Below are 21,168 nucleotides of genomic sequence, written 5' to 3'. Positions count from 1 at the left end.
GGTGAGGATGTTTAGAGTAAATCTTGAATGAATGAGGATGGATGCAGTATATTGAGAGAGCACATATATCACTGCAATAACAGGAACTATGTGATGTTTGAAAGCATTAACAAGCTTACATTGGGCAAGTGGAAATAATAAAGTACTGCTTTATGCTACTACAGCCCAAATTGGTTTAATATATCAACCTTATTATGTGTCAGATATCAGTTTCCTGTTTACTTGTACACATCAGCAGACACAAGGAGAAATTAGCAGAACCAAACAGTAAAGTTGTTGGCTGTAAGATTAAGACGAGCTAGAAGATGCCAGAATGCTAAAGGAAGTTCACTGTGGCGCCTTTCATATCAGAATACAAGTACACTGCAAAAACTCAAAATCTTACCAAGTCTATTTGTCTTATTTTTAATCTAAATGTCTCATCCCACTTTAATTTAATAATAATATAAATAATAAATATAAATTCTCTTAACAAGTGACATTTCAGCAAGATGGAGGGATTTATTTTAAGACAATGCATCTTAAATATCTCAAGTCAATCTTGAAATTATCTTGTTTTGAGTTGAATTTTACAAGAAAACTCAAAATAATTTTAATACATCTCAAATTAGGAGGTTACATGAAAGCAAAAATCTATTTTTGAGTGAAAAACTGCTATTTTTTAGCATGTCTGGCTTATTTTAAGACACGTAAGCTTGACAATCCTGGTAAAATATAGCTTAAAATAAGTTTTTAAGCTATATTTTGAAATCTCAATATTCTAAATATCACATCTTATTTCAAGAAATCTTACCAAGGCATTTTTCACTTGTTCTATTGGCAGATTTTTTCCACTTATTTCAAGGTAAATGTTCCTTGAAATAAGCTGTTTTTCTTGTTTTGAGAGGGGCATTTTTTCCAGTGTAGTCTTTTAACCAGTCAGTGAAAACAGCCAAACAAACAGCCAAAACGTGACCAAAAAAGTATCAAAAATAGGTACAAGACAGTCAAAAATGGACACAAACAACAAACAAAAAATAGAATAATACACAAAATAGGCAAAAAGTGACAAAAAGCCCAATCAAAAACAACCAAAGATTAACTCAGAAAGGTTGTCTGTGCAGAGTGATGGAGTTATAATGCTTTAGATAGAAACCAAAGGCTTCATATACTATAGATATTTAACTGTTTCCATTTTTTCACTGAACTCTGCAGATCAGATCAGCTGTAGAAAGATGTTTCACTATGTCGAATGTACCTTTGAACAACTTGCTCCTCTGTATACTGTTGTAGAGCCATGCCTGCATGTTTCATTTTAATAAATGAATAAAAATGAAGCTTTAACTTAGATTTTGAAGCTTTTGCAGCTTTAATCCTCTAAACCCCAAAATCTGCTGGTGGGTTTGAAAGGCATACTGTCGTCAAAAAAAAATAAATAAAATCACCACAATGACGCCATTTCTCACAGCCCGAAACTTACTGAAAAACAGAAAGAACTGTTTGCTTTTCAACTTTTTAACTGATGTTCAAGTGGAAAATGTAACCAAATCTTAGCTTAAAATGTAATTTCTAGATGTCTCATTTAAAAAAGTACCCACTCAAAAAACTATTTGCTTTAACCAGATTGTGAAAAAAAAACAAAAAATTCTTCACTTTTCAGCGCAATGGAGAAGCCATTAGTGACTCTGCTGAGTTCAACAGTCCCGTGGCAAAAATTCAAAGAGCTGAACTGGGTTGAACTGCAGGCTGTGTGGAAAAATTCAAAATGAAAATAGCTTAATATCAATAGTATTTAGAGCCAACATTTATCCTGTGTTGGAGACATCTGACATGATAATTGAATTATTGCTTTTTTAAAAAAATATCATTTATGCCATATTATCTGTATCATACTGCACAGAAGACATTTTTGAGTTTTCTCTACTTCTGGGTTCCTCAATATAGGTGCAGGACATTATATTGCGGTTAAAAAAATGGGGCCACAGTGAGTAAAAATGTAACTAAAAATACCCAGAAATCGTGCGCTAAAAGCAACTAACCAAAGACACCTTTAAACCGTAATCTTGTAATTCCTGCTTGTGACCACAGGGGCCGCGTTCAGCAAAGTCACAAGGTCATGATTTAAGATGCAATATAACTAAAACCGACCTGGCATGACTGACATATAAGAGACAGGTATGTGAATATAAACTTCCGTGACTGCACAGTTTGTGTGTATTCAGAGTCGGTGGTTGAACAGCTACAGAACAAACCGGCCTTTCTGTAGTCAGGGTGCGGCAAAAAAATAAATAAAAAAATCAAGAGGTGAGAGAGAGAGAGAGAGAGAGAGAGAGAGAGGTTTGGTCCATTACTCCTTCATCTCTCTCTCCCTTTCCTCTTTATTCCTCCACCACACAAGGCTGGTATTTTTCCACCTTTTTCTGGGTTGATATTTTTAGTCGGTGTGGCTGAATATGAAGCCTGATGGGTGGTGGAGGTAAATCTGTGCATGCGTCCAAACGCACACAGCCCACTGCCCCCACAGCTCACCCCAGGGGTCACCTCTGAGTGGGTTGGGTAGATAAATAAACACGGCAAAAACCAACATTTTGGAGAGCGGTCACACATCCGGCTCGATATACTGAAACCCTGTCTCCTCTCTCTGTAGGATGTGGTTAAAGGCTGATAATGACTCCCATTTTCATCAATTAAACTCTGCACAATTTGGTGTTTTCCCCAGACTAGTGACTCTGCAATGTCCGTCTGTGTGTGAATCACGAAAACACATAAAAATAATAGCCTTTCCACAGTTTTTGGTCTTTTTGTCAATGTTTAATCACAGTTTGGAGTCAGTAGAAATAAAAAAAGAAGAACTTGCTTGTGTTTGTCTTTGTGTTGCTGTGTTGCTGCAACACAAAGACAGATTTCTGCTACTTAAAGTCTTTGTCCTGCTGGAATCTGTCTTTTTGATGCTGTGTTGCTGCAACACAAAGACAGATTTCTGCTACTTAAAGTCTTTGTCCTGCTGGAATCTGTCTTTTTGATGCTGTGTTGCTGCAACACAAAGACAGATTTCTGCTACTTAAAGTCTTTGTCCTGCTGGAATCTGTCTTTTTGATGCTGTGTTGCTGCAACACAAAGACAGATTTCTGCTACTTAAAGTCTTTGTCCTGCTGGAATCTGTCTTTTTGATGCTGTGTTGCTGCAACACCAGGACAGATTTCAGCTAGTTTATGTCTTTGTTTTGCTGAAATCTGTCAATGTGTTGCTGCAACACAGAGACTGTTAGAGCAACTTTAGGTCTTTGGTTTGGAACACAGACATATTTCTCCTAGTTCATGTCTTTGTATTGCTGGAATCTGTCTTTGAGTTGCAGCAACACAACAACAGAAAGACATATTCTAGCAAATTCCTTTTTTTTTTTTTTTTACTTCTCCTGACTCCAAACTGTGATTAAACATTGACAAGAAGACCAAAAATCTGTGGAAATGCCATTATTTTTATGTGTTACAGTGATTCACACACAGCTGGATATTGTAGAGTCACCAATTTGGGGAAAACACCAAATTGTGCAAAGTTTAACTGATGAAAATGGGCGTCATTATCAGAGTCTTTAACCACATCCTACTTCATGTTTTTGTGTTGCTGGAATCTGTCTATTTGTGGCTTTGTTGTTGAAACACAAGGACAAATACAGAAACTTTATGTCTTTGGTTTGTTGCGTTGCTGCAACACAAGGATGAATTTCAGCAACTATATGTCTTTGTATTGCTGAAGTCTGAAATTTGTGTTGCTGCAACACGAAGACCATTACAGCAACTTTATGTCTTTGTATTGCATCAGTCTGTCTTTGTGTTGCGGCAACTGTATGTCAATAATTGTCACTCTAATCAACGTTCAAACACTCCTGTTCTTTGTCGTCTCATTATTGTGGTTCATTTATTTGCAGATTTTACTTTTGAGGCAGGCTGCTGCAGTTTAAGCACCGCACCTATCGCTGAAATGATTTTGTAATCATGTAGCTCAGGATACCACTAATCTGTTTAGAGGATGGGATGAGTAGGACGGTTTTTCGGTTCATGTGGTCTGTCAATTTTTTCGCCAAAGCGATCTGGTGCGAGCAGAGAAATAGGAGTGGAGCGTAGGGGAGGGGTGTAAACAGTCGGGAGGATAAATGATGGAGGCCGAGGGCAGCTCGGAACAAAGGTTAGATGAGGGAGGAGGAGGAGGATGATGATGATGATGAGAGGGCAGAGGAGGTAAATGTGGACATCTGGAAGAGTTTTTGTTTGTGCCTCCTTCAAGCTGTCACTGCCAAGACGAAGCATGTGTGTGTGTGTGTGTGTGTGTGGTTGCATCTACACTTTTCTGTTTGAGTCTGGAGTGTATCAGGTCATCAGTCTCTCAAACGTTTTCCACATCTTGGCCTTTGAGCAAATATTTAGAGGAGATCAAGAAAAGAGGAAGAGAGAAAGAGAGGAAAAAAAGAGGAAAGAGGGACTGAGAAGGCCTTGAACCTCGAGCTCTGCTGTTGCTGGCGTCTTCTCAAGGGTTTTTCTGTGAGACAAGAGGCCATTCGAACCTTTAACTTCCACTGAAAAAGCTGCAACCTGCATAGAAATCGAGTTTTGCCAATGGCTCTTTCACGCGTAAACGAGGTTGCAGAGCGGTCATATCCTGTTAGGTGGAATTATCAGTGTTCTCCTGTTGAAACACCTACAAATCAGTAGATTCCTGCAGAGTCTTGTAAAAGCTAATTCCATGCTACGCTCAGTTAGCCGCTCGCCCGCTGAGTCTGAATGAGGAGAAGATTCTGCTGTTAATCTCTTGTAGCTGCTGAGGAGGTTAGAGACCACACAGAAGGATGGGACAGAAAAAACGGGAACACATTGCTTCTATTGACCACTTTTACCATCAAACTAACTCGTGCACATGTGCTCGATAGCAGCACTGTTTGCCCTGGCAGAAACACTGAACGGATCCAGCTTATTATTTCAGTACAGCAACCACAATTTCAGAGCAAACGGTGTGCAGTTGTGCATACGTTTGTACACACACCTCCACATTTCGCACTATCCATCACGCTCTCCAGGTTTCTTGACACAAGCGGGGAATTAAGTGTTTCTTTCTCAGAAATGTTCGAGAGCATCTGGTGAATGTTTGAGTATGGTTTCGGATTTTCAACGCCGACCAGCGCTGTGGTTGGTCTGAGAGGGTTTAGGGGAGCCACATGCTTCAGAATGTGATAACCAGGTAAATACCAGCAGAGTGGAAACACTAGTAGAAAATTCCTGCTTAAAATGAAGTGCTCTTGTCTAATAGGAGTGGTGTTTTTATTGAAATTAGGACAGCTGTGTCCTAAAATGAACAATTCAGTACAAAATCCATGCTTTCAACCAGCAGTGGTGGAAGAAGAATTGGGAGTTTTTGCTTAAAATCATTGTAAATAGTATTTCTTTCAGTTTTAAGGAGCTTTTTTTTTTAGCAAATTTAAGCCCTTTGTTTACCCTTCTGTCCTGCTTTGGTTCATTCTCATCTCAGCATTTTCAGGAATAGCAGCTTCAAACAGACAGTGTTAGCAATTAGCTGGTGACCCCAGTCAGAAGTTTTCCTGCATAAAGTCTTTTCTGGTGCCTCACAAGAGGTATCTGCCCACACCAAAGAAAAACCAACCGTACAAAAATGAAAAGAATTGAGAATTATTAAAAAATGTAAAAATTTAAACCAGTTTTGCTATTTGCACTGTAAAAATATCTTGTTAGAACAAACAAAAGCGTGTTAAAAAACGGTGGAATAATGTAACATTTAAAACTGCAAGAAATGGTGAAAATCATGACTGATATCAGTAAATTACTGATATTTTTGTTGATTTAATACAGTAAAACTGTCATTTTGTGGACGAACACTGTAACAGAATGACTCTGTATTTATAAAAGTGCAGATTTTTGATGTGGACATTATTTACAGTTGAAGCTGTTGTTGTTGAGTTAATGTGTGAATGAATACTTTTCTTCTGTGATGTTTTAGTGGATTTTATCTGCAATTTAACAAAACGGGAAGAATCTGCTAAACAACAATACATCTGTCAAAATATTACACTTAAAAATATAAGTTTTTAAAGCTTAGGGTTTCATTTACTCAAACATACTGTACATTTTTGTTTATCAAATGGAGAGAACCAATGGGAAAATAGATTTCTGTCCAACAAAGTAGCGCAGACTCATTGCTTTCATTGTACACAGACTGAACATTGCTGTGTCATGTGTTATGTGCCATAATGAGCCAAGACAAAACCCTGAAAATGAAGCATTTAGCAGCTAAAAATGGCAAATATTCCTTCAGTGCTTGGCAGAGACCAAAATCAGAGCTAAAATAGATCCATATTAAACTTGCATTCCAATAAGTGACCATAAGCGCGACTGCAAATGAAGGACAGTGTTGCGCTCTAGCTGCTGAATAAGCAACTGTTGCTAACGGGATCACCAGGTCAACTTTAAAGGGAAAGTCAGTTGCATTTCTGGTTTAAATTCATATTTGGTTTCTTGCCAAACGTTAGATGAGAAGAATGATACCTCACTAGTATCTCTGTGTTACTTGGCCATGAGTCTGACAAGAGTCATTCAATAAATAACTGAGCTGTAGAACCACAACTCTTCATTTTCACACTTTGTGTCTTGTGCAGATTAAACAAACAAGATTCACTGCTGATGATTGAGCTTTGGAGGTGTTGGTGGATGAATTTATTTATCTTTTGGACCGAGACAACCAGCTGTTTCCACAGTTTCATATTGAATGGAGACATATGAGTGGTACATTTTTCTCATCTCTCAGCAATTAAAGCAAATAAGCATATTTCCAAAACGGACAAACCATTTCTTTAAGTAAAAGAACTTAAATGAACAACTAAACTATACCGCTATAAAAAAAGGGAAAAGCTGTGATGAGGTGGCAGTAGGGTACCAAAATATACTGCAAAAGCTGTAAAAATAATGACAAATATCTGTAAAACAGTGATTTTAGCTGATTTAAATATATCAAAACAGTATACATTAAGATTAAATATTCTAAAAGAACAAATTGGAATTAGTAAAAATACAGATTTTTGGATATATTTTTTTCCTTACAGTTCACATAAATTAATGCTTTTTAAAATGACATTTTACTAGATATTATCTGTGATTTAACAGAACAGGAAAAATCAGTAAAATTACAGTTGAAATAAATAATTACCATTTTCCAATCCTTTGGATGCATACTTTTTTCAAATAATATATATCAATATTTTTGCTAATTTGAGTAGAATTTTTAAAATAACCACTTTTTTTCAAACATTGCAAAAGAACAAATTACTATTAAAAATGATTTTTAATGTGGTCATTATACACAGTTTTCACTTGTTTTTAAATCAGTTTATTCTTTATTTTTACTCATTTTTTTACAGTCGACATGTAAATGAAAGTTTTTTTCTCCTGTGGTTTTACTAGTTATCACCTGTAATTTAACAAAACCATATAATCATAAAAGTTGAAGAAAAAATGCAGTTAACTAGCAAAAATGTTCTTTTTTTATAGTTTTGCCTCCAAAAATGTATCAAAAATATTACTAAGAATTAGAATAAAAGTATTTATCTTAGTAAAAGTGAAAGTACTCATTATGAGGTCAAAATGATCCCCACCATTGTTACAGCCTGTTTTTGGTTATGATGGTAATGTATCATATTTAATATATATATTTTTTTAGATATATCCTTTATTTTTCTTTATTTCACTGTGTTTTATTCTAATTTGTCTTTTTATCCATTGCATTAATGTCTCATGGCTTGCTATTTATAATTTGGGTCAACTCCTATTGTCGTAAATGTGCTTTATAAATAAAACTGACTTGGCTTGAATATGGTCCTTGTTTAAAATCACATTCTGCCAAATATGTTGCAACTAATATTGTCAAGTGCAATATTTCCATCTTTGCTGCAGCAGAGTAGGAGAAGGCAACTGTACAAAAGGATCCATTCACGTATTTTCGCGACTTTTTGGACTCCTCTACTTGAGTTAAAGTACTTAGTTACTTTCCACCAGTGCCAATCTTTCCATCTCAAGGTTCAGTGGCTGCCATCTTTCCCTCATGACAAATCTTTTTCACAGTTTGCCTTGTGAAAAAAAACGAGGAAACCAACAGAAACATCATATTTTCCTGATTGAAGGCCACCGTGTAATTCCTGCCTTTCCAAAAACTGCATAGTCAAAAGTGGACTACAGTGAGCTAAAGGAGGATTACTGCTTTTAAAAAGTGCCGATAAACAAAAGTGTTTCTCATGAACAGCAGAGTCAGTCATCACGACTCTTCTTGTTTGTGGCTATGGTGAACAAACACCAAGATGGATGCTCATCTGGTGGTTTTTGACTGACAGTTTCCATCATCTGCTCCTCTGCTCAGTGATTCGTGTCTCGGTTGTTTGTTCTAATGGATGCTGTGGTGTCCCAGGTGTGTGTCGGTACCCTCTGGGGATGTCATCAGGTCAGATCCAGGATGAGGACATCTCGGCCTCCAGCCAGTGGTCTGAGTCCACCGCGGCCAGATACGGCAGGTAGGTCTTTCAGAGTGTGTTTACCCTGATAATGAGCCTGTGTGTGGCTGGTTTATCCTGCAAGGTGCCTGTTTATTTGCGGTAAAAACCACAAACTGGGGTATCAGTTCAACTTGCAGCCACATGATTAAGGGGGCGTGCTTGTGCTGTGGGTGGCCTTCAGTTAGTATCAGGATAATGATGTAATTCACTTTTCCTCCATCCATCCCGGTCGTATTTTTTAGCCTCCCCCTGCCAGCCCCTTGCCCAAAATTAACACTTCAGGATGAATTTACGATGCTGCTTTTCACCGAGGTGTTTTTATAAGAGGCTGTAAGAACTGGAGCTCCCTTTCCTCCCCATTCTGGCCTACTTTTCCCTTTCCTGCTGTAATTCTAATGTGATCATCCACCTCCCTCCATCCCTTTCTGGCTTTCTTTCTTCGCTCCAGGTTGGACTGTGAGGAGGGCGACGGTGCCTGGTGTCCGGAGATAACCGTGGAGCCGGATAGCCTGAAGGAGTTCCTCCAGATCGACCTGCGCTCGCTGCACTTCATCACCCTCGTGGGCACCCAGGGGCGCCACGCTGGAGGCATCGGCAACGAGTTCGCCCAGATGTACAAGATCAAGTACAGTCGAGACGGCCGACGCTGGATCTCGTGGAGGAACAGGCAGGGCAAGCAGGTAAATCAACCTATGAGTCACAGTGCAATCTAGTTTGACCTTTATAACAAGCAGATTTTTATGGCCTGTCATTGCTGTGACTGTATTTATGAAGATAATAGATAATAGAATGCACTGATTCATTAATTCCTGAGGTGGCTGGTATGTTGTTATCATCCAGACTGCAAACTCAGTCATTCTCTATCATTACTGTGTGTCTTCCTGGAGGTCATGGCGTTGTTTGCTTTGCATGCAGGTAATTGAAGGAAACAGGAACGCCTATGACATCGTCCTCAAAGACCTGGAGCCGCCCATCATCGCTCGCTTCGTTCGCTTCATGCCAGTAACGGATCACTCAATGAACGTCTGCATGAGAGTGGAGCTCTACGGCTGCGAGTGGCTCGGTGAGTTCTGGCAGGACTGCAGAAGCATCTTCAAGAACCAAAAAGAGAAGTTTACTCAAGCTGTTTCCATGACCTGGATGACTGAGAATCTGCAGACAAAATGGAGGAGATTTAATGAGTGACAAACTCAGCTGAAGCACCAAACTTCACCTTTGAGCCCATAAAGATAGCAAGGGTCAACTGATTCCCTCTCACTGATTCCCTCTCACCTTTTCATAGCTAGCAATAGTTAATGTTCAACAGAGTTACAATAATTAATCAATCAGTTGTCACCTATTAAGCGGATAAGCTGATTGTCAGTCAGTTTGAGTGTTTTTTTCAAGAAAGAAAGTCAAAATCAAATATTGAATATTTTTGGTTTCTTTCTTCCTCTGTGACAGTAAACTAAACACCTTTGGGTTGTGGACAAAACAAGACATTTGAAGACATCATTTTTTGGCTTTCAGCAATGTGATTAATATTTTACCCCATTTTCTGACATTTTATGCACCAAAAAAGTAGTTGTTTAATGAAAAAAAATCATCAGCAGGTGAATTGACAAAGAAAATAATCATTATTTGCAGCCCTTTAACATTGAAACAACACTATCATACATAGGAGTCATACTACAAAAATATCTTTCAAAATGCTTTATATTCCCATTACCCTCAAATAAAAGCACTTTTTAGGTTTGTTTTTCATTTACTTGGAGCCCACTACCATAGAGTTTCAGTTATTTTTCTTTATCTTCACATAGTTTTGGCTCAAAATCAAACATACAACAGCAGCCGAATTGCAGGATGTGTGTTTTTGTTTTGTTTTTATGATGGAGTTTTATGTTTTCTGTGCACGACAAGTATCAGTTAAAAGCTGCTTAGGTAAAGTCACTAGTTAGCATGGTTATATAGGTTGCATATGTTGTTTGAATGTGAAGGCAATCAAAGTTTATTTCACATTTCATAGATAAAGGCAATTCAAATTGTTTGCACAGTGTATTGCAACATTTAAAAAGAAAGCAAAAGAGTGTAAGAACAGTCCAATTCCAATTTAAAAAATACAAAAAAGATCCAGATGTAAAAATAAAGTCAAAAATAACACAAGGACAGACAACTTTAGTTAAAATCAGACAAATTCAAACCAGAATTAGAAGAATGATCTCTGGAAAATCCGGTGTGGTTGAAAAGTTTGTTGGGTAGACATACAGAATTGTTTAAATAGCCAAAAGCTATTAAGGTTAAATTGAAATCTAATCAGAGTAGAAGAGGAAAAGGAAGCCAAAGAAGAGAAAATCAGAAAGCAGTAAAGATCACCATGTCTCCATTGGAGGTTTGTGGCTTTAAGTGCATTTTTATTAGCTTTGTCCTTTAATTCTTTCATTTCTCAGCTCCACATTCTTTGACATTTTGCAGACAGTAAACAGATTGAGACCCTCCATTAAACCATTTTCCCACATTCTGCTCCTCAACATCTCATATACATCCTCTGCCTGCTGGTCCTTGAGCTTTATTAAGTTAGACAATTATTTTTTCTGTATTACACAAAATGGAAAATTCCACCCATGCCTTGTGCAGTTTGGCATGTTGGTAACTATGGTGACCTCAAATTCCCAACTCCAGTTTCAAACAAACTTTGTGGTTTTAAACAATGGTTTCATGAATGTGGGCGGTCCCCGGGGTTGGAGCAGACAGACTGATTTTAAAAATGAATAATTCTCTTTGTTGTTTAGATGGTCTGGTTTCGTACAACGCTCCAGCAGGAGAACAGATGAGCCTCCCTGCCTACCCTGTTTATGTCAATGACTCCGTCTACGATGGAGCCATCATCCACAGGTGAGGTTTCCTCCTCACCTTTTTCCTTTTCCTTTTTCCATCCATCTATCATCAGTCCTTCCTTTGTGCTGTTTCCTGGTCACCATGGAGACAGCCAAGAGACAGAAGGCGGTGAGTGGGTCATGGTGGTTTACTGTTAGGCAACACCTCATGGGAATGACTGAGTCAACCGTCCTTGCAAAGTTTCAAAACCGGAATGAACCAATCAGGGTCTTTTGTTGACAGTAGTGTTTGGGTTATGGCACAGTGAATAATGTCCTCCATGACACAAAACCTCATTTCTGTGTCAAGGAAACAGACAAGAGGGAAAAGAAAATGGCCTGATTACAATAGAGCAGCCAAAAGCTCAGGACAGAGTTGGTTTTGGCGATGCTGCCACCTAGTGGTGGAAGACAGATGTGTTGAGACTTTGAACACAAGAAGTGCTGCTTCCCAGTTAGCAGGATACGTTCCCACAACACTGGATAACGTTACCAACACGCTGGAGTGATTTTTTAATGAAAATATTTTAGTCAAATGTTCAAACAAGGTTTTAAGAACACTTTAATTTCCTGTAATGTTCCAGTAAATTTAACATAAAATTTTAATGTCAACATTAAGAGGATGTTGTCAGAAACACAAATGATGTTCAGGAATAACAAAAGAGAAACGATCACAAACCAACATTTAAAAAATACTTTCCAGATGTTATTGAGTAATCTGATACATTAACAAAGGTGAAACATCCTGCCTGCAACTACGTTTTTGGGATGTTGTTGAAGGAACACATCATAGAACTTTTGTTTTTAATAAAACTCTCACAGTGTTCCATGATGACAAAGGAAAAATATTCTCAAACCAACATTCAGATAACATTTTGTACATGTTTTTGAGGCCTCCGATGAGAAAATGTTTTTATACAAGAGTGTTTTATACACATTCCTTTAACATCAGCATTCAAAAGATGTTGCACAGATGATGTTCCATAACAACAAAGAAACGTTCTCAAACCGACATTCAAAAAATGTTTTCCAGATGTTGTCAAGGCCTGAGTTGATTTTTAGAAAATGTTCCTCTAATATGATATATTCGCAAAGGTGGAGCATTCTGGATGTAATGTCCTCATGATGTTTTGGAAATGTTCTTGAGGAAACACCTTATAGAACATTCTTCTATAAGATATCTCCATAGTGATAACAAATGAAGGATGTTCTCAATGCAACATTCAAACAATACATTTTCAAGATGTTATCGAAACTTCAGATGAGACGTTCTTGTACTGTGATATATTAACAAACATTCTGGCTGCAATGTTCTGAGGACTTTATGGGGATGTTGTTTAGGGAACACAAAAAAATCGACAAAATGGTTCCACATCGTTCCACAGTGCCACATGATAACAAAGGGAGAATGTTCTCATTGTGACATTCAGTTCTGAGAACATTTGGACATAAACCAAACATTTTTAAAATGTCTTCACTTATCCTACTTTTAAGAAGAATTTTCTGGGAACGAAAATTAAACTTCCACTTGAAGACACCACTGGAACTTTGCAGAACTTTCTCAGAACGTTGTTGGAACCTGGGCTGGATGTCCTCTTCTGCCTCTTAAAGCCACTGTTCTGTTTCTCAGTATGACTGAAGGTTTGGGCCAGCTGACGGATGGAGTCTGTGGTCTGGACGACTTCACTCTCAGTCATGTCTACAACGTTTGGCCTGGATACGACTATGTGGGCTGGAACAACGAAAGCTTCCCCAGTGGATACGTTGAAATAATGTTTGAGTTCGACCGAACACGAAACTTTACCACCATGAAGGTGAGGTTTCTCATGAATGATTCCCCACCAGTGTTTCATGCTGTTAATGCTAAAAACCTCCCCATGTGCCTTTTATTCAGGTCCACTGCAACAACATGTTCTCTCGGCACGTCAAGGCCTTCCGCCAGGTGGTCTGTTACTTCCACTCGGAGTCGGACTGGGAGGCCACACCGCTCACCTTCAGCCCGGTGGTGGACGAGAAGAACCCCAGCGCCCGCTTTGTCACCGTCAACCTGGCCAATCACATGGCCAGTGCCATCAAGTGCCAGTTCTACTTTGCTGATGCCTGGATGATGTTCAGTGAGATCACCTTCCAGTCAGGTACGAAGAACCTTCTGTGATTGCAGTAAGATGCTTCCTTCTAGTCGTTCTATTCTATGTATTAAAGCTCACACTTTTACCCTCTGAACACCAAATAGTTTCTGGGTGTTTTTAGTTGCTCCTGTCACATTTTTGCTCATTTGGGCAATTTTTTCAAAATAAATATAACACCTCAAAAATTTATTTTATGCAGTATGAAAAATGTATCATGATCATGAATCATTAAATAAGAAAAAAATGACAGTTAAATTTTGTTTTATTTATTATAACTATTATTATTTAGTGCATGTTAACTTATATTTTTATTTTCCTTGTACAATGTACATTTTTACATTTTATATGTACACTTGTCTACTTATGTTTATATTTTTAGGGTATGTTTTTCTACTCATGTTTATCTCATATTTTTTTCTGGTACTTTGATTTCTAAGACTTTAAATGGAATCAAGTGTAACATAAGTAATTTTCCCTCAGGGATAAATAAAGTATTTCTATGTCTGATTTTGCAAAAATTGAAAAAAAAAATCAATATGCATTTACAACATTTTCCCAGTGCCAATGGATGTTAAAAATGGCTAAAAGCAGCAGCTCCACATGCAATAGATATTTTAATTTTAATATATTTGTTTCCATACTTGTCTACTCTGTGCTCTGTCGTATACACGGCCTGCAGTTCAGCCCACTTTAGCAGAAAAGTCCCTGAATTTTTTGTCATATAACTGTTAGTTGCAGTTCAGTCACTAATGACTTCACAGTTATACCAAGGAGCACAGAATTTTATGTATTTTACAGAATATGTTTAAAGCAAAGGTTTTGTTGTTATTTGTTTAATTTTTAAATGGGCTTGTAGAATAAAGTGATTTTGATTAAATATTACAATTTCATGTTCAGGTTTGATTAATTTTCCTGACTGAGCTGCACGTCACGTATGATTATTTCAAGAGCATTCAAGAGTTGAAAATCCGACAATTCTTTTAGTTTGTACAGTTTCTGACTCTGGTAAATGGTGTCATTTTGGTGACTTTTTAAACACAACATTCCTTTGGAACTCCCTGGCAGGTTTGAAGGTTCAGAGTCTTCAGGGTTTTGTTTTATTTTAGTAAGTATTTGCAATCCCTCAAGAAAAACTGATGACATTGGTTAGTTTCTGATCATCTGTGTGCCATCCGCCCTTTCAGATACAGCCATGTACAACACAACTCTGGCTCCACCAAAGACAGGACTGCCACCCTCGCAACCAGGTCAGTGAACGCAACTGATTTCACTGGCAAATATGGACTCCACACACTGTTCAGAAAGTACAGTGTCTTCATAATCTTGACTGTCCCTCCCCAGAAGAAGACCCCACCCACAAAGTAGACGACAGCAACACCCGGATTCTGATCGGTTGCTTGGTGGCCATCATCTTCATCCTTGTGGCCATCATCGTCATCATCTTGTGGAGGCAGGTGTGGCAGAAGATGTTGGAGAAGGTGAGCATCTTGATTTATGCAAAACAAAGGGTTGTTACATCTCAAATCATCACATTTTTAGAATGATTTCTGCTTGACCATCTCTGATTTGCCTGAGGATTTTATAGCATAAAATCTGGATATTTATAAAGATATTAGTGAATCTTAGCTTGTACATCAAACACTTACTGAGAAGAAAAAGCTTTAAAAACTGCCTACTTTTCGCACGTTTTCTTCTTTCGCACATTACAATTTGAGGTTATGTTTTGAACAATGATATCTTAGGAACTATTCAAAATAAAAGCCTGAATTTTTCACGGTTGTTCCTCATCGTTCCATTGACAACGCTATATTCAGAAATTATTTTTCTTACTTATATTTGGACAACCATGTTAAATCCCCAGAAATCTGTTCGATTTCTGTGGTAAAACTTGCCATTCCTTCTTGATCAGTTATGAAAGTTCCAACAAAAATAATTTTTAAAAAAATTTGGTGAAAAAAAACATTTAGTATTAAAAAATACTCTGTGTTTTGCTTAGTATTTTTGTGACAAATAACTACATTTGGCTCAGAAAATATCACTACTTAACTTATTCATTATTAATTGTTTTGTTAACGTGTGCTCAAAGATGGGGCTTTTCATGATGACTTCAATTGTTTCCATATTTTATCTCATCCATATTTGAAGATTATTTGATTTCCTTGTCCAATATTGCAGATTTTAAATCAATGGCATGCTGAGAAATAAATATCAGGGTTTTATCTATTAGTTCTGTCGATACTGTCATCCAAATGTAGCCTCACATTTCTGTTTGCAAATAGTGGGTTGATGGACAATTACAAAAAACAATCTCAGAAAGTAATCGCTATATTAATGTAAAATTACATAGGTGCCATTTTAAACGTCCATAGTTTATGATAACAAAGACTCAAGCAATTCAGAGATGGTCAAACCGAAGACCCTTATGATTTGAGATGGACTAACCTCAATGAATCCCTTCAGCACCACTCCATTGATCAATCTGTACGTTTCAGTTGAAATTTTCCTCTGGGAGATGGTCAGATGTGTTCCTTCACCCCTACATCCTTCATTCTAGGCCTCTCGTCGGATGCTGGACGATGAACTAACTGCTAGTTTGTCAATACAGAGTGAGACATTTGGCTACAACCACAACCAGTTGAGCACAAACAGCGAACAGGAATCTAACTCCACCTACGAGCGCATCTTCCCTCTCGGTCCCGACTACCAGGAACCGTCACGTCTCATATGTAAGCTGCCGGAGTTTGCTCAGAGCTCAGAAGAACCCGGTACGCTGACTCACAAATCAAACCAGACAGTAACTGTGTTTAAAGTATTAAGATTTGTAGTTACAGTCTCTCATGTTGTGTTGCAGCTTCCACCAGCACAGCAGCTTCTAAATCCACCACCACGACTACCGTGGTCCAGGATGGCGTCCCTCACTATGCAGAGGCGGACATTGTGAACCTGCAAGGTGTGACGGGAAGCAACACGTACGCCATCCCTGCAGTAACCATGGACCTGTTGTCAGGGAAGGACGTCGCCGTTGAGGAGTTCCCAAGAAAACTGCTCACGTTTAAAGAGAAGCTGGGAGAAGGCCAGTTTGGGGAGGTTTGTGCAACCATCTGACTCACCACATGTAGATGTTGGGTATAGGCTTGCCGCTGGCTGCAGATTTCATAAGGTTTTCTCCTCCCCTTACACTCTCTGTGGGTTACTTTTTACAAAATGTGTTTTGCTACTGGAAATCTGAACTACAAACTGAAAATACCAAGTTTTGCTAGAAGTTTGGATCATGTAACAAGGCAGCCCTGCTAGTTTTATGGTACCTTGGTTCCTCTGAAACTATTTTCGCCAGTTTTTTAAATGAAGACTGTCGCTACATCTGGTTCTTCGCCCGACAGTTATGACTGATTTAAAGAAATACAAACACACAAGAGCTTTGTTTTTGTCCTTATAGCAGGATAAGATAAGATAAGATATTTGGTGATTTTTGCTAGCTATTACCTGTAATTCAATAAAACAAGAACAATCTGTAACATGGCAGTCAGAAAAAATTATTTACAACTTTTTAATCCTTCATATACAAAATTCTTCTTTCCAATAATTACAGATATACTCTACTTCACTAATATTTTAAGCTGTTTAAATGCAGAAATGCAGCATAATATTATAGTCAAACACAGGAAAAGAACTAATTACCATTTGTAAAAATACTGATTTTTGGTTCTTCATTTACAGTTTTAGCTTGTTGTTTTTATGTTTAACATAATATTTTTCTGTGATTTTACGAAGATAAGTCTTTATTAAACCCACAGTGGAGAAATTTGCAGTCTTACAGCAGCAACGGGGATAGTCCAATCATTAAATCAGTACAAAAAATAAAAAATATAACCAAAGTACTAGTTCTAAAAATAACAATATTACACACATTGCTGGTAGTATTGCCAAGATTCTTTCATATATAGAAATACTGAGGAATGTATTAATATTGCACAGATTTGTCCGCAGTGGAAAAATAGTGATATAAATTGAGAAAAAAAGCTATTGCACAGGGTTTTTAAAGGTACAAAATATTCATAATTCACAGCCAGGAATGTGTTGATGTTGCATCATTGAGAAATATGACAGTTTTTAGTGTGCTAGCTACGGGGAGCAGTGTTGGTTGTAAAGTCTGAATGAGGAATAGTCAGACCATTCTACACAGTGCTGGTTATGGTCTGGTTATGTGAGACTACAAGTGTAGTAACAGGTTTAAATAAGATAAAAGTTATGACTTTAACTCCTCTGCTCTCTCTTTAGGTCCACTTGTGTGAAGCAGAGGGAATGCAGGAGTTTATGAATAAAGAGTTTTTGTTTGACATCCCCGAGGACCAGCCAGTCTTAGTGGCTGTGAAGATGCTGCGTTCAGATGCCAACAAAAACGCAAGGTATGGCACGTCTAAACAAATAATAAAGACTAAATGTGCAGTTAATATGATTCTGGCTCACGTCAGTGTCAAGTCAATCATTTAACTTGTGTAAATTATTTTGTGTGTTTTGTAGGAACGACTTCCTGAAAGAGATAAAGATCATGTCGCGTTTGAAGGACCCCAACATCATTCGCCTTCTGGCTGTGTGCATCTACAGCGACCCTCTCTGTATGATCACAGAGTACATGGAGAACGGAGATCTCAACCAGTTTCTGTCCCGCCACGAACCAGAGGGACAACTGGCTCTGCTGAGCAACGCACCGACTGTCAGGTGAGTACACTCCATCTGTGCATTTACATTTGTTTGACTGTATATTTTATTAGCAGATGTCCATACTGCATGACTCATGGGTGTATTTTCATGTATTTGCACTTTGCAATTGCAAAATTTTATCTTGTCCTTGTTCATGTTTGTATAATTTTAAGAAATAATGCAATGACTCAGCAAAGTTGGAGAGTTAAAGTAAATTCCCCTTTTTAGTTTAGTATTTTTACAAAAATGTGACATAACTTAAGATAGATGTTAAAGATAAATTAAGTTAATATAAAACATGTATTTTAATCACAGAACATTATTCACCTACAAGAAGTGGTAATTTATTTTTTAGTGCTGTAGGTGTTGTATTGACAAAAAATATTGTTTTTTTTTTTTTTTTTTAATTTACACCAGGTTACCTATGCATTAACAGAAAAGTTTCTTTTATATTATTTTTTACACTGTAGATATACCATTTATTAACAAAAGATGTCCTGTTTTTCACTACAGATACACCATTATATTGTAGCCAATCTCCAATGCAAAACATTTCCTATTTGTTTTTACTATTTGTACACTAATAATTTTCTACATATTGCCCTTTTTTTTTTTTTTGCTATAGGTAAAACAAAATACAGAAAATGTCCTTTTATTTATTTATTTAGCTTTGGACATGGGTTAGTTTGCTGCGGAGTCTTAATTTACAAAAGCCAGTGTCAGTGCTTTTTGTATTATTTTACAGATTTTTTTTATGATGTATGTATATGTTTTTAGTTCCTTTTCAGCACATAACATTATCTGTCTCCTCTGCAGCTTCAACAATCTGTGCTACATGGCCACTCAGATAGCCTCGGGGATGAAGTATCTCTCCTCACTAAACTTCGTCCATCGCGACTTGGCTACAAGGAACTGCCTGGTGGGCAAAAACTACACAATAAAGATAGCTGACTTTGGCATGAGCAGGAACCTGTACAGCGGTGACTACTACCGCATCCAGGGGAGAGCGGTGCTGCCCATACGCTGGATGTCCTGGGAGAGCATCCTGCTGGTGAGGAGAGCTGCGAACATTTGTTTTATGTTTGTATTTTATGGAATTTAACCAGTGTAGTATATTTTCAGCAGAGGTGGAAAGAGATCTCAGTGAAAGTACCAAAACCACCATCTAGAAATACTCTGTTTCAAGTAAAAGTCAATCATTTACATTCAGATTTCAATAAAAGTACAAAAGTATTCAACAAAATTTTCAAAAAATTTAAATGATACTTTTGTATTCACACAATGTACACCAGCTACCAAAACTAAAAGTACTCATTTTGCTGAATGACCTATTTCAGCATAATGCCTATTATTAGATTAAAATTAGTGATGCATTATTGTCTACATCACTTTAAAGTTGGAGCTTTTAACGATTTATCGTCTTTATGTAGTTTATCTGCTGGGTAATTGTGATGTTTTATCTTAATCTGTAATCTTACATAATCATTTATTTGCTTATTTTATTTTGTATTATTAAACTAAATCTGCCTAGTAACTAAAACTAGTAAATAACTGTGGTGGAGTAAAAGTATCCTGAAGTATAAAGTAGCAGAAAATGAAGATTCTCTTCTACAAATAACTCAAAATATGTACAGCTTGTAAAGAGAAATCTATAAAAACAATAAACATGAAATTCACGTTCAAAAAATGTAAGAAGATATAAAAAAAAAAATAAATATAATAAAACTGTTTCATTTTATGACCAAACAATGTAAAAGAATTGATTTTATGTAAAAATATCAGTTTTTGATGTGAACATTATGTACAGGTTTAATTTTTATGTTGTTTTGCGTTTGTTTTTTTTCTTTTTACAGCCACAATTAATACCTATTTTTATGATTTTTATTAGAGGTTACCTTCTGTAATTTAACAAAACAAGGAAAATCTATTAAGTAGCAGGTAAAAAATTATTTAACATTTCTATTCATTTTTGTAAATAATTTTTCTTTCAAATACCAGCAAATATCTTTACCATAATTATATTTTTTGGTGATTTAAAAACAGTAAAACAATATAATTTTTGGTCAAACATTGTGACAGAACAAATTACCATTTGTATAAATTGAGGTTGTACAAGTTTTCAGTTTTCCCTGTTTTATTTTTTAGGGTTAACTTGTAAATAAATACATTTGACTTTGTTCTCTGTGATTTTACTAAGATAAGAATAAGATAAGCCTTTATTAATCCCACAGTGGGGATATTTGTGGTGTTACAGCAGCAAAAGGGACAAAGCAAACATGTAGGGGACATCAGTAAGAAATAAGAATGAACAAAAATGATCAATAAGTAGTGATTTTTCATGTGTGGATATTTGGATATTGAACAGTAAAAAAAATAATGTTTGAATGCGACAAAAACCACAATTGCACATAGTGATATAGCACAGATTCCCCCATATGGAAACATACTGATATAAGAAATAGTGATTTACATCTGTAATTTAAGAAAACCTGTAAAAAAACAAACAATAAGTTGTTGAAAAGAATCACTGATTTCCAGCTATATATGTGTATAAGGGCCTTTTTTATATAGGACAGTGGGTAGAAGAGTGGGAGAATGACATGGGCTGGATTTGAACCCATGACCGCTGCATCAGGGACTATAGCCGCTGTTTATGGGTCGCCTGCTCAGCCACCTGAACTATCTAGGCACCCAATTTTCAGCTATATTACAATAAATCATCCGTATCATGTTTTGCTGTTTAGGGTAAATTCACCACAGCGAGTGACGTGTGGGCTTTTGGCGTGACCCTGTGGGAGATACTAAACTTCTGCAAGGAGCAGCCGTATTCTCAGCTCACTGATGAGCAGGTGATAGAAAACACAGGGGAGTTTTTCAGGGACCAGAAACGACAGGTGAGTCTACGAATCCGCACATTTTCTCACATCTGCTAACACACTGCAAAAACTCAAAATCCTACCAA

General features: G+C 37.1%; 1 protein-coding gene across 2 annotated transcripts in view; it reads left to right on the top strand.

Annotated features, from left to right (window-relative positions):
* Positions 1-21,168, top strand: part of ddr2a (discoidin domain receptor tyrosine kinase 2a) — a 41,688-nt gene that overhangs the window by 17,706 nt on the left and 2,814 nt on the right. The window contains exons 3-16 of one of the 2 annotated variants that reach the window (XM_035944756.2): positions 8,440-8,542; positions 8,973-9,204; positions 9,440-9,587; positions 11,293-11,395; positions 13,007-13,190; positions 13,271-13,511; positions 14,690-14,752; positions 14,847-14,983; positions 16,111-16,270; positions 16,357-16,592; positions 17,784-17,911; positions 18,027-18,224; positions 19,023-19,257; positions 20,951-21,100. In XM_035944756.2, coding sequence (XP_035800649.2) covers positions 8,440-8,542; positions 8,973-9,204; positions 9,440-9,587; positions 11,293-11,395; positions 13,007-13,190; positions 13,271-13,511; positions 14,690-14,752; positions 14,847-14,983; positions 16,111-16,270; positions 16,357-16,592; positions 17,784-17,911; positions 18,027-18,224; positions 19,023-19,257; positions 20,951-21,100 — 2,318 coding nt within the window. Of the gene's footprint in view, positions 1-8,439; positions 8,543-8,972; positions 9,205-9,439; positions 9,588-11,292; positions 11,396-13,006; positions 13,191-13,270; positions 13,512-14,689; positions 14,753-14,846; positions 14,984-16,059; positions 16,271-16,356; positions 16,593-17,783; positions 17,912-18,026; positions 18,225-19,022; positions 19,258-20,950; positions 21,101-21,168 lie in introns of both variants that reach the window. The other variant, XM_023262607.3, reaches the window with a different exon arrangement.

Source organism: Amphiprion ocellaris, chromosome 2 (assembly GCF_022539595.1).
Source record: "Amphiprion ocellaris isolate individual 3 ecotype Okinawa chromosome 2, ASM2253959v1, whole genome shotgun sequence".
Lineage (NCBI taxonomy): Eukaryota > Metazoa > Chordata > Actinopteri > Pomacentridae > Amphiprion > Amphiprion ocellaris.
Note: the sequence above shows the minus strand (reverse complement) of the source record. Positions and strands in the feature narration are given on the sequence as shown.